Source organism: Vipera ursinii, assembly GCF_947247035.1.
Source record: "Vipera ursinii genome assembly, chromosome: 1".
Lineage (NCBI taxonomy): Eukaryota > Metazoa > Chordata > Lepidosauria > Squamata > Viperidae > Vipera > Vipera ursinii.
The window spans coordinates 253,499,753-253,513,739 of NC_139512.1; the positions used below are offsets into that span (position 1 = coordinate 253,499,753).

Consider the following 13,987-nt stretch of genomic DNA (forward strand, 5'->3'; position numbering starts at 1 on the left):
AAATTACAGTTGTGCCCCATTTTACAACTTTTCTTCCACAGTTGTTAAGTGAATCACTGTAGTTGTTAAGTTAGTAGCATGGTTGTTAAATGATTCTGGCTTCCTCATTGACTTTGCTTGTCAGAAGGTCATGAAAGATGATCACATGACCCCAGGACGCTGCAACTGTCAGAAATATGAGTCAGTTGCCAAGGATCCGAATTTTGATCACGTCATCATGGGGATGCTGCAATGGTCATAAGTGTAAACTACATTTGGGGCACTCAGCAACTGGCCTGCATTTATGGCTATTTGTAGCATTCCATCGTCATGTGGCCATGGTTTACAACATTTTTGCCGGAAACCAGAATTTGCTTCCAATTTCTGCCAAAAAATGCCCCATAGTGGACAGTGGGTTCACTTAATGACCACTATTTTTGCTTTTAAAATGCCATGCTCACTTAATGATTTCTGTGTTTGCTTAATAACCCAAGCAAAAAAGGTCATAAAATCGGATGCAATTACACGATCACCCAATTAATCATAGTAATTACGGACTTAATTATGTATAAGTTGAGGACTATCAGTACTGTACAGTGGACATTATATCAGCATAATTCCTACGCTGTTGTGGACATTCAACTAAAATAGCATGCACTTCATACATTGGGTTTGGTGGACTGCTAGGCTAATGAGACTTAATTCTTTTAGACAGATGTGATTGCATCATCTCTATTCCAAACCTGCTTAGCCTGCTGTAATATGGAGTCAATTTATATATAAAGTTGAGTGAATAGATGCTAATTTAACATTTTTAAAATAAGAATCAGAGACGAGTAATGTCTTCCTGTAACTGAATTGGCACAATAGGGTGGTTGAAGATCAGCTAAAAAGAAGGAATTACAATTATAGCTTGTCTTCTTTCCAATAATAATACTGGCATCTCCCATCATAGCTTTCTTTGATGGAAATTCATCTTCCACTTCGGAAGAAACTAACAAGGAATATATACAGTAGTTCGATTACCTCATGAACTTCCTTTCTTTCCTCTTCACTCTCAAATTCAAATTCTGGTGTATTTTCAGGAATAGTGGATTCTCCCAATTCTTGTGTTCCCTCACCTTCTTCGTCCTCCTCTTCTTCTTCAATACCAACTCTTTTTCCTGTTTTGAGCATGATCAATTCTTGCAAGCGTTCTTCGAATTGAATATGAAAAATATTTAGCTTATCTGCTAACCACCGGGCACAGCCTGTTTTTCCCACGCCATGTGGCCCCAACAGACATATTCTTATAGGAGGAGCCTAAAAACGAAATGTGTGAATATAATTATATAGCTTTTTAAAAGAGAAGGTTTTGATCAATAAGGTTATTGAATAAATATTTCTAGGAAAATCCTTTATGACAAATTTGAGAAACGTCAGGTAGAAGATCCATATTTTCAAAGATATTATTTACTAATAGTAAATACTTCAGCATGAATAACTGAATTATATATAGAAAGTATGTTGTATGACAGCTGTTCTACACAGATGCTGCTTTCATACTTCTGCACATTCCAAAGCATCACTTTAGAATCAAAGTTGTAGAATTGCATAGCCTTAGCAGTTAAAGAAACAACAAATAAGTAAGCAACACAGCTATATTACGTGGAAATACCTAGCTAACTTTGGATGATCTCAAAAAGCTAAGCAGGGGCTGATGAAGTTAGTCATTAGATGAGAGACCATCCGAAATTTGCAGAGCTGGAGTCAAAACTGTGAAATTGAAAACAGATCCCAGAAGATGGTAATGGTAAACAATTTTGTAAGAAAACTACATGGCTGTGTCTCAAAGAAGACTTTTCCTAACTTAGAAAATGAAAATATGATCTGTATTTTAAAGGAAGGATGGAACCAGTAATCTATCAAATATTGTGAGATTATAACCCCTGGCATTACCAATCATGCTAGCAAGGAGTGCTTGGAATTGGAATTCAACACTGATTTTATTGATATACTGAATTGTTATTCATTTAAGTCAGGGGTGTCAAACTGCCGGCCCACGGGCCAGACGCATCATGCGGAAGCCACGCCCACCCAATTGCCAGCAATGGCAAAACAGCCCCGATATGTTGTGTGATGTAATGTGACGTCACGAGTTTGACATGTCTGATTTAAGTAATATAGAAGTGGAAATATAGTATAGTGAGCCTCAGAGCCATCTTCAAAGAAAGAAGACAATGAAGCCTCCATTTAACTAAGCTTGATTTGCAACATCTCTAGAAGTTGTGAATGCTCCAACGCTGGAAGTTTTTAAGAAGAGATTGGACAACCATTTGTCTGAAATAGTATAGGGTTTCCTGCCTGAACAGAGGGTTGGACTAAAAGACCTCCAAGGTCACTTCCAACTCTGTTATTCTGATATTAGTATATGGACTGACATCTTTTCCTTCTCTAGTCATCAGAGCCAACAGTGTCGTAACTGTTGCACTTCAGTATTGAGTTCTCAACCTTCTGTTGCTCAGAAATAACCTCTAATTCAACACATACTTATTTATTTATAATGAGATTTATATGCCGCCCTATCTCCCGAAGGACTCAGGGCGGCTAACAACAATAAAATACAAATAAATAAAAATATTTAAAAAGAATTAAATTGTGTCAAAGTCCCACTAAAACCAATAAAAACATTTAAAATCATAGTTAAAAACCCCATTATCATCATTGGGCTGTTGGAAAAGATATGTCTTAAGGTCATGGCGAAAGGACCGAAGGTCTGGGGCCATCCGGAGCTCCTGGGGGAGTTGATTCCACCAAGCAGGTGCCCCATCTGAGAAGGCCCTCCCCCTAGGGGTCACCAGCCGACATTGTCTGGCCGATGGCACCCTCACGAGGCCCTCCCTGTGTGAGTGCACAGGGCGATGGGAAAACGTTCCTGGCAGCAGACGGTCCTGCAAATATCCCGGGCCTAAGCCATGTAGGGCTTCATAGGTAAGAACCAGCACCTTGAATCTCACCCAGAGGGCAACCGGTAGCCAATGCAGCTCACGCAGGAGGGGTGTAATATGGGAGTATCGGGATGCTCCCATCACAACCCGTGCAGCCGCATTCTGCACTAGCTGAAGCCTCCGGGTGGTCTTCAAGGGCAGCCCCATGTAGAGAGCATTGCAGTAATCTACCCGGGAGGTGACGAGCGCATGAGTGACCGTACGTAAAGCATCTTGGTCCAGATAGGGTAGTAACTGCTGCACCAGGCGAACCTGTGCAAATGTCCCCCTGGCCATGACTCCAACATGATCTTCTAAACTGAGTTGTGCATCCAGGAGGACGCCTAAGTTGAGCGCTCTATCAACGGGAGGCAACACCTCTCCCCCCATAACCAAAGATGGAAGATCTTGGACTACACAAGATGCCGATACGTAAAGCCACTCGGTCTTGGCCGGGTTGAGCTGGAGCCTGTTCTTCCCCATCCAGATTCGTACCGCTTCCAGGCACCGGGACATCACATCGAGGGCATCACTGGTTTGGTTCGGGGTGGAGATGAAAAGCTATCATCCGCATATTGATGATACCTCACCCCGAAACCACGGATGATCTCGCCCAGTGGCTTCATATAGATGTTGAACAGGAGGGGAGAGAGGACCGACCCCTGAGGCACCCCACAATCAAGGCCTCGGGGTTGACCTCTGTCCTCCTGCCAACACCATCTGTGAACGGCCCGAGAGGTAGGAGAACCACCGTAAAACAGTACCTCCCACTCCCAAACCCCCAGAGATGTCGCAGCAGGATACCATGGTCGATGGTATCAAAAGCTGCTGAGAGATCTAATAGGACTAGGACAGAGGAATAACCCCTATCCCGAGCCCGCCAGAGATCATCCACCAGCGAGACCAATGCCATCTCCGTACTGTACCCGGGCCTGAAACCCGATTGGTATGGATCCAGATACTCAGTTTCCTCCAGGACCAACGGGAGTTGCCGTGCCACCACACTCTCAACAACCTTCGCAAGAAAGCAAAGGTTGGAGACAGGATGAAAGTTATTCAAAATGGCCGGGTCCAGGGCAGGTTTCTTGAGGAGGGGCCTCACCACCGCCTCCTTCAAGGTGGCAGGGAAGCACCCCTCACTCAGAGAAGCATTAATCACTACCTGGAGCCAGCCTGGTGTGACCTCCTGAGCCGCATAAACCAGCCAGGAGGGACACGGGTCCAACAAACACGTGGTGGCACTCAATCTACCCATGATCCTGTACACTTCATCCAGAGTCACAGGGTCAAACTCCTCCCAAATAATATCGGCCAGACCCATCGTTTCCCCGTCAGATACTGCCCAGTCAGAGTCCAGACCGGTCTGAATCTGAGCGACTTTGTCCAGCAGATGCTGACTAAACTCCTTGGCCCATCCCCACAAGGGATCTTCCCCTGTCCCCTGATTTAAAAGGGTCACTCTAAACAGGGCGGCCGGGCGATTATCTGCGGATGCAATGAGGGTGGCAAAGTAAGCATGCTTCACCACCTCCATTGCCACAAGGTAAGATCTGGTAAAAGATCTTAACTGTGTTCGGTCAGATTCAGACCGACTGGATCTCCAAATGCTCTTTAGGCCCCTCCTCCGGCGCTTCATCTCCCGTAGGTCCACGAAAAACCAAGGGGCTAACTGGGACCTGCACCGGGTAAGAGGCTGCAAAGGCACAACGCGGTCAAGAGCCTCAAAAGCAGCCCGTTGCCAGGCGTCAACCAAGGTCTCGACCGGGCTGTGGGAAAGGGAGGCAGGAATCAGTCCAAGTGCCGTCTGAAACCCTTCCGGGTCCATCAGGCGTCTGGGGCAGAACCACGTGGTCGGTTCTGCCTCCCAGCAGCGGGAGGTGGCATGACGGAGGCCCAGCCACAGGAGATAATGATCTGTCCATGAGAGGGGTTGAGTAGATGGAGAAACCCCACCCAGACCATTAAGCCACTGCCCGGAGATAAAAATAAGGTCGGGCATGTTTCCCCCTCGTGGGTCGGACCCTGAATAATCTGGGTCAGGTCCATGGCCATCATGGAAGCCATGAACTTTTGGGCCACTCCCGACGTCTCCTCCAAGGAAGGCAAGTTGAAATCCCCCAGAACCATAAGTCTGGGAAACTCAACCGCCAACCCCGAGAGAGCGTCGAGCAGCCCGGGCAGGGCTGTTGCCATGCAGCTGGGAGAAAGGTACGCAAGCAACAGGCTCAACTGACCTCCAGGGCCCCACCTCAGGAGGAGGGACTCACATCCGCCTATCTGTGGGGCCGTGGCCTCCCGCGGACAAAGGGCCTCCTTGATGACAACTGCCACCCCTCTGCCCCTACCCTGAGCCCGAGGCTGATGCAGCACACGGAAACCTGGTGGGCATAATTCAATCAGAGGGACTCCTCCCTCCAGGCCCAACCAAGTTTCCGTAATGCATACATACATACATTAATATTCAGACCCAAGTGCAACTTATCAGTTGGGCTACTGAAGAGGAAAGGAGCATAGGTCTCAGAATGTTTTGCCGGAAAGACTATGAATAGTTTCTAGAGGACAGTAAGTCTGATATATCCTCTTCGCTCCAAGATTTTGCTTTGCACTAGAGCAGCTGTCCTTTATTAAGACAAATTTAATTCAGCAGCAATTCATAAATGATATTGCAATATTCCCAAGATGCTCTGAATGGAAGTGGCTTTTGCACATAACAAATCAGTCCAGAAAAATCTTGTGCTGAACCAATTTTTGCTATATGCCAACTTTGGATTCATAGTGGAGGAATCCAATATTTCATGCGGAGACCTGAATATCATTACCTATTGTCATCACCATTGCCATTCTATTAAAATATCACACGTAAGCATAGGTAAACACAGATGCCCACATAGAGGTACATATTTGAAAAATATTGGAACCTCAATCAGTGTTAATTTATATAGCTCATACATGTAAGATCTGCATACTTTTAATGGCTCATTGTGAGAAACAAACTCCTCAGGATTTTCTAGAAATTTATCTCTGTTTTCTGGAGTTGAAAAATAATAGTATTTTTCTCGATATTTAGCTGCATTTTCAGAAATCCCTGGGTAAAGGATAAAGTTTTCCTTCAGAATCACTGGACAGAAATGCTTTGTATCTCCCATGTGTCTCTTCCTCTCAGCAATTTTTTCTTCATCCTTAAAACAGCAAAATATTTCTGATAAGATTATTCACATTAACACTTTAAAGAATCTGAATTTACTGTAACACATTGGCACAGATCTTAGTCAGAGGGTAGGAAGCAGCTGCAGATCCATTCTATACTCAGTAAAGGTGTTGAACAAGAATCCAGCTTCAATTCTACCCACAGCCATGACAACCATAACTTTGCTCAATCACTCTGTTGTTCAGCCCCACCTCTCTCATAGGGTGTTTGTTGGGGGATAAAATAAAGGGAAATTCACATATAAGCTGCCTGGATCTAAGGTTAGATTTAAATCTAATGAACAAATAATTTTAAGAAAACCTCCGTTGCTTAGGACATAACCAGTCTGATCGTGTAGATAGGGGATGAGGTGGGGGAAAGAGGTCACCAGCAGGAGCCATGTGTTCAGAAAGACTCCCATGTGTCTAGAATGGGGGTCCCCAACTCTGGGTCCGTGGACCAGCACTGGGTTGCGGCATGCCAGAAACCAGTCCCCGTGAACAAGGGAAGCTCCATCCACGGGATGCAGGCAGCACACCAAACCACGTCCCCTCCGGTCCGCAGGAAAACCTCTCTCCACGGAACTGTTCCTTGGTGCCCAAAAGGTTGGGAGCCCCTGGTCTAGAAAGATTCCAAAAGGTTTGTTTGTGGCAGTTCCACCCCATGCAGCTAAGTTCCCAGAAGTCCCCAAACCCAAGCCTGCTCAGTCTTGCTAGGTTGAGCTGAAGCTGTTGTTCCCCATCCAAACTCCCACAGCTTCCAGATACCAAGACAAGACATCAGCAGCCTTAGGGGGAAGATATCCATTGCCATGTTTAACATCTGTGTTAAACAGGAACAGAGAGAGTACTGTGCTGAGCCATGCAGGACTCCAAAAAGTAGGGGTTGTGGATAGACTTCTTTAGCCACCATGTTTGCATATATGCAAAAATATAACTGTTTTTTGTTCATATGCAAACATTGCAGCTTCTTTAAGTTATACTCTTTCTATAAAGATGAAGTTATATAAATTGTTATCTTGCATATCATGTCATTCAGTAAATTACAATTTAAAATAATCTATGGAGTTGAGAGCTAGGGATTACTTCTTCCTCTTCTTCCTCTTCTTCTTCATCACCCTCTTCTTCTTCTTCTGCCTGAGCCTCTGCTTCAGCCTGCAAATCTTCTTGTTCTTCATCTTCATCTTCAGGAGACAATTCCCAACCATGATATTTAAAAGGTTCTGTCAGAGATAGCCAATTTTTAGATTTTATTTTTTTCCAAAAAATACTGTACATGCAGGATCAGAGATAAAATATGAATATGCATGGAATTCTATATGATACTGAAATTCTTCAAGCCACAGATTCAGCAGATGATATTCTGGTATTCCAGAAATTTATTAGGATTCTAATTTACAAATTCCTAACCGTCATGAAAAGTTGGTGGAGCATGCTAAAAACTAGAGTTCTAACATATAAGATTAGTGTGTTAAGTGTACAAATACAGGATTGCTGAAATCAGTGAGTCATAAGGAATATCTTTATGCACATAGCTATGTGCTCCTAACCACAGTGATGCTATAATGAAAAAATATATTGTGATATCATGACATGTTCCACCCTTTTACAGGTATGTAACAGACAATCTTCTATCAATTGTCAGCACCACCCATTGTAGTTCCATATTCTTGTACATTAGGTGTCAGCCTTTATAGGAAATGAATCCTTAGAATTAAAATAAAAAGCTCATAGAAATATATATTCAGGAAATGAAGGTTCATGATACTATTCATCTAATACAGGGGTCTTCAAACTTGGCCTTTTTATGACTTGTGGACTTCAACTCCCAGAATTCCTCAGCCAGGCACACAGTTTATTATGAATCCATATTGTGCAGAATAAAAGCAGTGCTGATAGTTTATATTTATCATCACTATAAATCATGAAATATCTAAACCAGAACCTCCTGTTAAAAAACTACCACCCCCAATTCAATATGTTTAGCTATGAACTGATTCACTCTGCCCTTCTAATATATCCCACATTTCCTGTATACACCAACTTCTTTATGTCAAAATATGTAAGCCATTGCCATAAAGTATAGCAATATTATAACTACTAATTCTGATAATTTTAAACATTCAGAAGAATGGATCTATCGATAACTATGATCTCTGACATTTAAACAGATAATAATTATTATTAATGGTTGGTTGCACAGTCAGCCAGATGTTTAGATTGGATTTGGCATTTTTATCAACCTATCGAGTCCTTCCTAAAGACCTGGGATAGGCAGATGTTGTTTGATGATGTTATTACTATTAAAGTTGTATGCAGCCTAAATCTCATGAGTCTGGGTGGCTCAAAACATTCAAAGAAAGAAATTACAATAATATCAATAAAACATAAAAATAAAGATAAGCTAGGGCAAATGTGATGAAGTGAGGAGTCTCACTCTCCCTTACCAGCGTCCTGTGTAATGAGTTAAGGTCTTCAGAGTTTTTCTAAATAACAACAGAGTGGGATCAATTGGATATTGGGGGTAACCTCATTCCAGAGGCCACCACTGCTATAAAGAAGGTGCACTTCCAGAGCCCTTAGAGAGGACATTGTTTAATCAGAGCACATCAACCCAGCGGGATCAAATTGACTGGACCAATGTTATGTGAGACAGGTTAACCAGGCTCTATGCCGTGTAGGACCTTATAGGTAACAAACAGGATCCTGAATTACACCTGGAACTAAATCAGCAATCAATACAACTTGTGAAGCAGGGTTCTTACATGGGCATAATGAGGCATGCCCATCGCTGCTCTCTCCATCACATTCTGGACCAGTTGAAGCTTCTGAGTTGTCTTTAAGGCAGCTCCATGTAGAGAGCATTGCAATTGTCAAGCCAAGAAATAACTAACTGTCTGAAGGCCCCTTGATTCAGGAAGAATGCATCTGGTGCATCAGATGGAGTTGTGCAAAGTTCTAGCTACAGTGGACACCTACACTTTAAGCAGAAGCTGTGAGCCCCTATTCATATTCACAAGTAGTACCTGATCCTAAGAGACAATTCAGCAGGAAAAGCCATCATATTTGAAAAGTCGATCCCCTTCCCTCCATTTGTTCTCTTCAAATAGACTATTAATGGAATCCTCTGATTTTCCAGAAGAAAAATTAAGTCCTGTTTTGTTCATTTATCTCTAGATGAAGCCACTCAACTTGTGATGTCAACACTGCCTTCAATTTCAGAATAAAATGGCAAGAGCGTTTCCTTCTATTGTCCTGCTGGCAGTCCATTTTTTTAAAAAAAAAGTTTTAAAAATGTTCCATTTTAATATATGAATGCTTTTCCAAATATGAGTAAAAGAAGTCATTTTGATTATTCAGGATACTGCATTCATATTAAAACAGCCTTTATATTAAACCAATTAAATGTTTATAGAATTTTAAATATTAACTTTCTCTTGCCGTTATTGTTTATTTTCCAAGTAGAAGTACATGGACATACAGTACAATACTAAGTTGGCCACAATTATAAGGTGTTATTTGCCTGTTCAGAAGTAGCTCATAATTTGTACAAGCTTGCTTCAGCCAACTTTATTTATAATTTGAAGAAATTGTTAATAAAACAAAGCCAAAAACCAGCCCAAATCTCCCGAGGAAGAAATCGTTTTGAAACAACAGTGAATGTGAATTACTTACGTTGCATAGCTTGTATACTCTTATTAAGCAGCATTTCTGGAGTCTGGCCATCAATCTCCAATTCAGTAATCTGGACCAAAGGTGTTTCTGCAACATGTGACTCTAATTTTTGCCAGTTATTCTGGAACTGGCTGACCTTGTTTCTAAATGGCTCGATTTCTATTACATCTGGAAAACCATCTTCAGGATACTCAGGCATTGTGACCCCTAAACAAATCAAGTTGCATTTTAGGAAACAATTATGTATTAACAACTAGTTGGTCTCCTATGTTTTCTGGCAGGAATTTCTTCTTGATACTTGCTCCACTACTTATGGAGCTCCAACTGAAGACTTCACAAGAAAGAGAACCAACAAACTAAACAGACCCGGAGGACTTCTGCAGAAGTTCAGAAATCTGAAAGCGGGAGGGAGAAATACTTAACGAGGGAAATTCCTCTAACAGCTCAATGAAGAATAGGTGTGCTCATGAAACTGCTGAGGGAAAAAAATGAAAAATTGGATGGAGGGGGAATGAAGTATTCTAAGGAGGACATAACAGCAACGTTAAATTGTGACAGAGCACACAACAAAAGCTTGTTTCAACTGTAAATTTTTGAGAAAGAACTGGAATGATTATACAAAGCCAATCATTGTGGGTTATTCAATGCAGACCACCCCTTGGCAGGATGAGCGACCCGGACAACCTCTAACCTAGTTCAGATGCAATACTTTTCAGGTGTTCATATTGTGATACAGATTTTTCTTCACTTTCAAGGGGTTCTGTTGATTCTGTGAAGATTAAGAGATTAAGAGAGAATCACTAATATTTAATTTCGTATAGTTCATTTTAAACATTAAGAACTTTCAAAATATTTAGGAAAGTAGTAGTTTTGAACTGCTAATGAAAAATTAGCATAATTTTCACTTTGTACCCTTTGCTTCTGAAAGTTTATCAGATTAAGCTACCGTAGTAACAAGGTTTTCTATAAAGAAAAACTAACAAATATATTAATTAGATGGGGACAAAAAATGAAATGTAAATGATAATATTTAATAAAGGATACATTAATGATGATGATGATGTTGATAGATTTATAAGGCTATCAAATCACAGGTGTTCATTCTATTTTTATATTAAAAATACAGTGAAACAATAAAAACTGTAACAGTGACATAGGATTAAAGGAGTAAAAGTAGTTGTCTCATATAATGAACTACTACTGATATATATATTTACACACACACACACAGACACACACACACACACACACACACACATATATAAAATCTAACCTGTCTTAGATTCATGTTCTTTGGAGTCTGTAGAAACCTGTGCTTCATCACTCTTATCTACAAACTGCACTGTTTCTGTACACATATATATAAAAACATTGAGGTTTCTTATTGATTTCATGTAACCCATATAATCACAGTAAAGCTAAAAAAGATGCTAAGAAACCATAAAGTTATAGAGAACTGAAGATTATTAAAATAAACTTATTCAATAAAAGTTAATGTAAACTGTACAAATAAGGGAGATGGGCTAATTATGTAATTATTTGTGATGTATAATTTCTGTGATGCAAATTCAATTTGAACTTCAATAGCTGGTTATAGAAGGGGTAAACCAATTTTCAAGGTCTGTCTTTCCATTAAGTAATAAAAATATTTATACATCATTATAGGAAAATCTTTAATACATCATCGGAGAGTAGTTATGTCAATATTATAATATTTGTAATATATCATTTCTGTGAAATTTTAATTTCTTTGTCATCATTCTACCCAATACATACTTAAGTTATGTCCTTGGGATGTTTACAGGCCAGATATGGCTTTCAGCAGGAATAACTTGCATATTTGTGTTTTAGATGTTAGTCTGCTCATATGATTCAAATCCCATCTTAGTTCAGTCAGTGCAGAAATGGGTGTTTCCACATGAGAATTATACTGAAAAAGATCTCTTAGCAGACAGAATGATACTATTTGTAGCAAAAACATTCTCAAAGAAAGTGGAAAAAGAAGACATGGTAAGAAAAATACTTTGCTGCCCTCAGCTTTTCTATAGCAACATTACAGACACAGTAATGTAATAAAACAATGATGTTTGTCAGAAGAAAAAAAATAATTAAAATATCACAGATATCCTAACCTCCAGATGTTTCTTTCTGTTTAGATTCAGAAGAATAAGCTTGTCCTGGTTGACCTCTTTCAACTCCAAAGCTATCTTCCAGAAACTCTGTAGATCCTATAAACACAAGAAAAACATTTCTTTGGAAACATTTATAAGGCAATTTTGGAACTCTAGGTGGGAGTCTACTGTACTATAAACAATACAAACAGTTTAGAAAGTCATCAGACAACCCAAAATTGGATTCCAATTTAAGCTTTCAAATAGCATATAATACAATCAGACAAGAATACTAAAATTACAAATAAAGCTAGCATGCTAGATTCCATGGTTTAGAGTTATAAGGAGTACTTGAATATCAACCAAAAATCATCCATTTTCAGAACTTGGAATAATTGCTTGGGATAACCACTAGAAATCAATGGCTTCATATCTATGAAATTTATTTCCTGATATTGCCCAAGCCATTCATTTGCTTAATTTCTCCTAATACCCTTATGATATGCAACAGCTGCCTTCCAGTTCCGTTTTTATGTTTTGGTACATCCTATTTATATACTGTATAAATATGGTGAATGGTAGGAACAGAGTCATGCCCCAGATTTAAATTCTTCCTTGTAAATAGTACTTTTGAGTTTAACAATATGATTAACATGGACAAAATTAACTTCATTGCTATAATAATTCTAAAAACACAACTGTATTTCTTACCTCTTTCTTCAGCAGATTCCTGAGCTTGCAGTTTTAACATTTCTTGCAGTTCTCTTCTGCAATTAGAAGTTCAAGCAATTTATTTATTTAGTATGAGAACATGAAAGAAGAGAAACACACACACACACACACACACACACACACACACAATTATAAGTAAATCTTCTATGGGGATATGGCAGTGGCTTCATAACTGGATGCCCATCCAGGCAATTGCCTCTGATGTTGCTTCATTTGGATCTTCTAGGGAACAGAGAACACACATAGTGGACAATCTTGAACAATATGTTCAATAGTTTTCATATCAGGACCACAATCGCAACAAGGAGACTCTAACCATTCCCCACTGATCCAGGGCAGAGGCAATTCTTCCAATACTACACCCAATTCTGTTCAATTTCGACCAGACAAAGCAAGTCAAGTCAAAAGCAGGTGGTTTGGTAGAAGGATCACTATTGGTAAGGCCACAAGAAGGTACCTTGGTCCATTCCTCTCCAGATGTTAATTGAATAGCTGTTTTCCAAGCTGATCTATGGGATTTCAATCTTGTGACAAGCTGTGAATAGCCCTGGTGAATAGGGAGGGACTTATAGTTCAGCATCCTTGACCATAGCTGAATGAAAGCTTAATGTCTTCTAATGTGGGGTGGTATAATATTGCTAAGTACTGATAACCACTGCAAAGAAGTGGGAGGCAATGTGCCAGAGATGAAATGCATTGTTTGAGTTGACATTGACTATTTAGGAGGGCGCTTTTAAGCCACACTCTGGTACAACATTCAGCTGTGGAATAAACCAATGCCAAGGCTATTATTCATAGGGTATTAGCACCAGCATCCAGGATGTACCAGCCAGTCTGTTCAGTACATTGTTGTGGCTTTTCAATTTTGCAGCTGTTTCTTCCAGGTGTTGCTGGAAGGTCAATGATCTGCCCAGTGTCCCCTCCAGGTATTTTGGAAAGTTATTATATTGTAAAATATAGTTCTGGAACTTCACTGAAGGCTGGTATTTTGCTTACCTATTGCTGAGGTGGAATGTGGCTATTTCTATTTTTGTTAGGCTTGGCTGGAGACACCATTTTTTGAGTAGAATTCAGACAATTCAAATGATGATATAACATGAATGAAAATGAACTGCAATCTTACTGAATATCAATTATTCTAAAAAATTCCATATTGGTCTACCCACAGTCAGTCTAACAGGTTATACAAATTTCAGTAAAAAAAAAAAAGCTAAATCTTTGCTGGGCTACTTAGCAATCAGTTTATTCTCTGTAAAGGAAAGCCATGGCACAAAAGAATACCAGGGTTTGGGGTATTCTCTTTACATAGACCAACCTTCTTTGCAGTCCATTTTAATT

At 40.3% G+C, this 13,987-nt stretch overlaps 1 protein-coding gene across 1 annotated transcript in view; it reads right to left on the reverse strand.

Annotated features, from left to right (window-relative positions):
* Positions 1-13,987, reverse strand: part of AK9 (adenylate kinase 9) — a gene marked incomplete at its 5' end in the record, with an annotated part of 70,338 nt that overhangs the window by 18,442 nt on the left and 37,909 nt on the right. The window contains 8 exons of the mRNA XM_083350175.1: positions 1,006-1,281; positions 5,912-6,124; positions 7,218-7,354; positions 9,807-10,013; positions 10,498-10,575; positions 11,080-11,154; positions 11,939-12,034; positions 12,629-12,684. Coding sequence (XP_083206301.1) covers positions 1,006-1,281; positions 5,912-6,124; positions 7,218-7,354; positions 9,807-10,013; positions 10,498-10,575; positions 11,080-11,154; positions 11,939-12,034; positions 12,629-12,684 — 1,138 coding nt within the window. The remainder of the gene's footprint in view (positions 1-1,005; positions 1,282-5,911; positions 6,125-7,217; positions 7,355-9,806; positions 10,014-10,497; positions 10,576-11,079; positions 11,155-11,938; positions 12,035-12,628; positions 12,685-13,987) is intronic.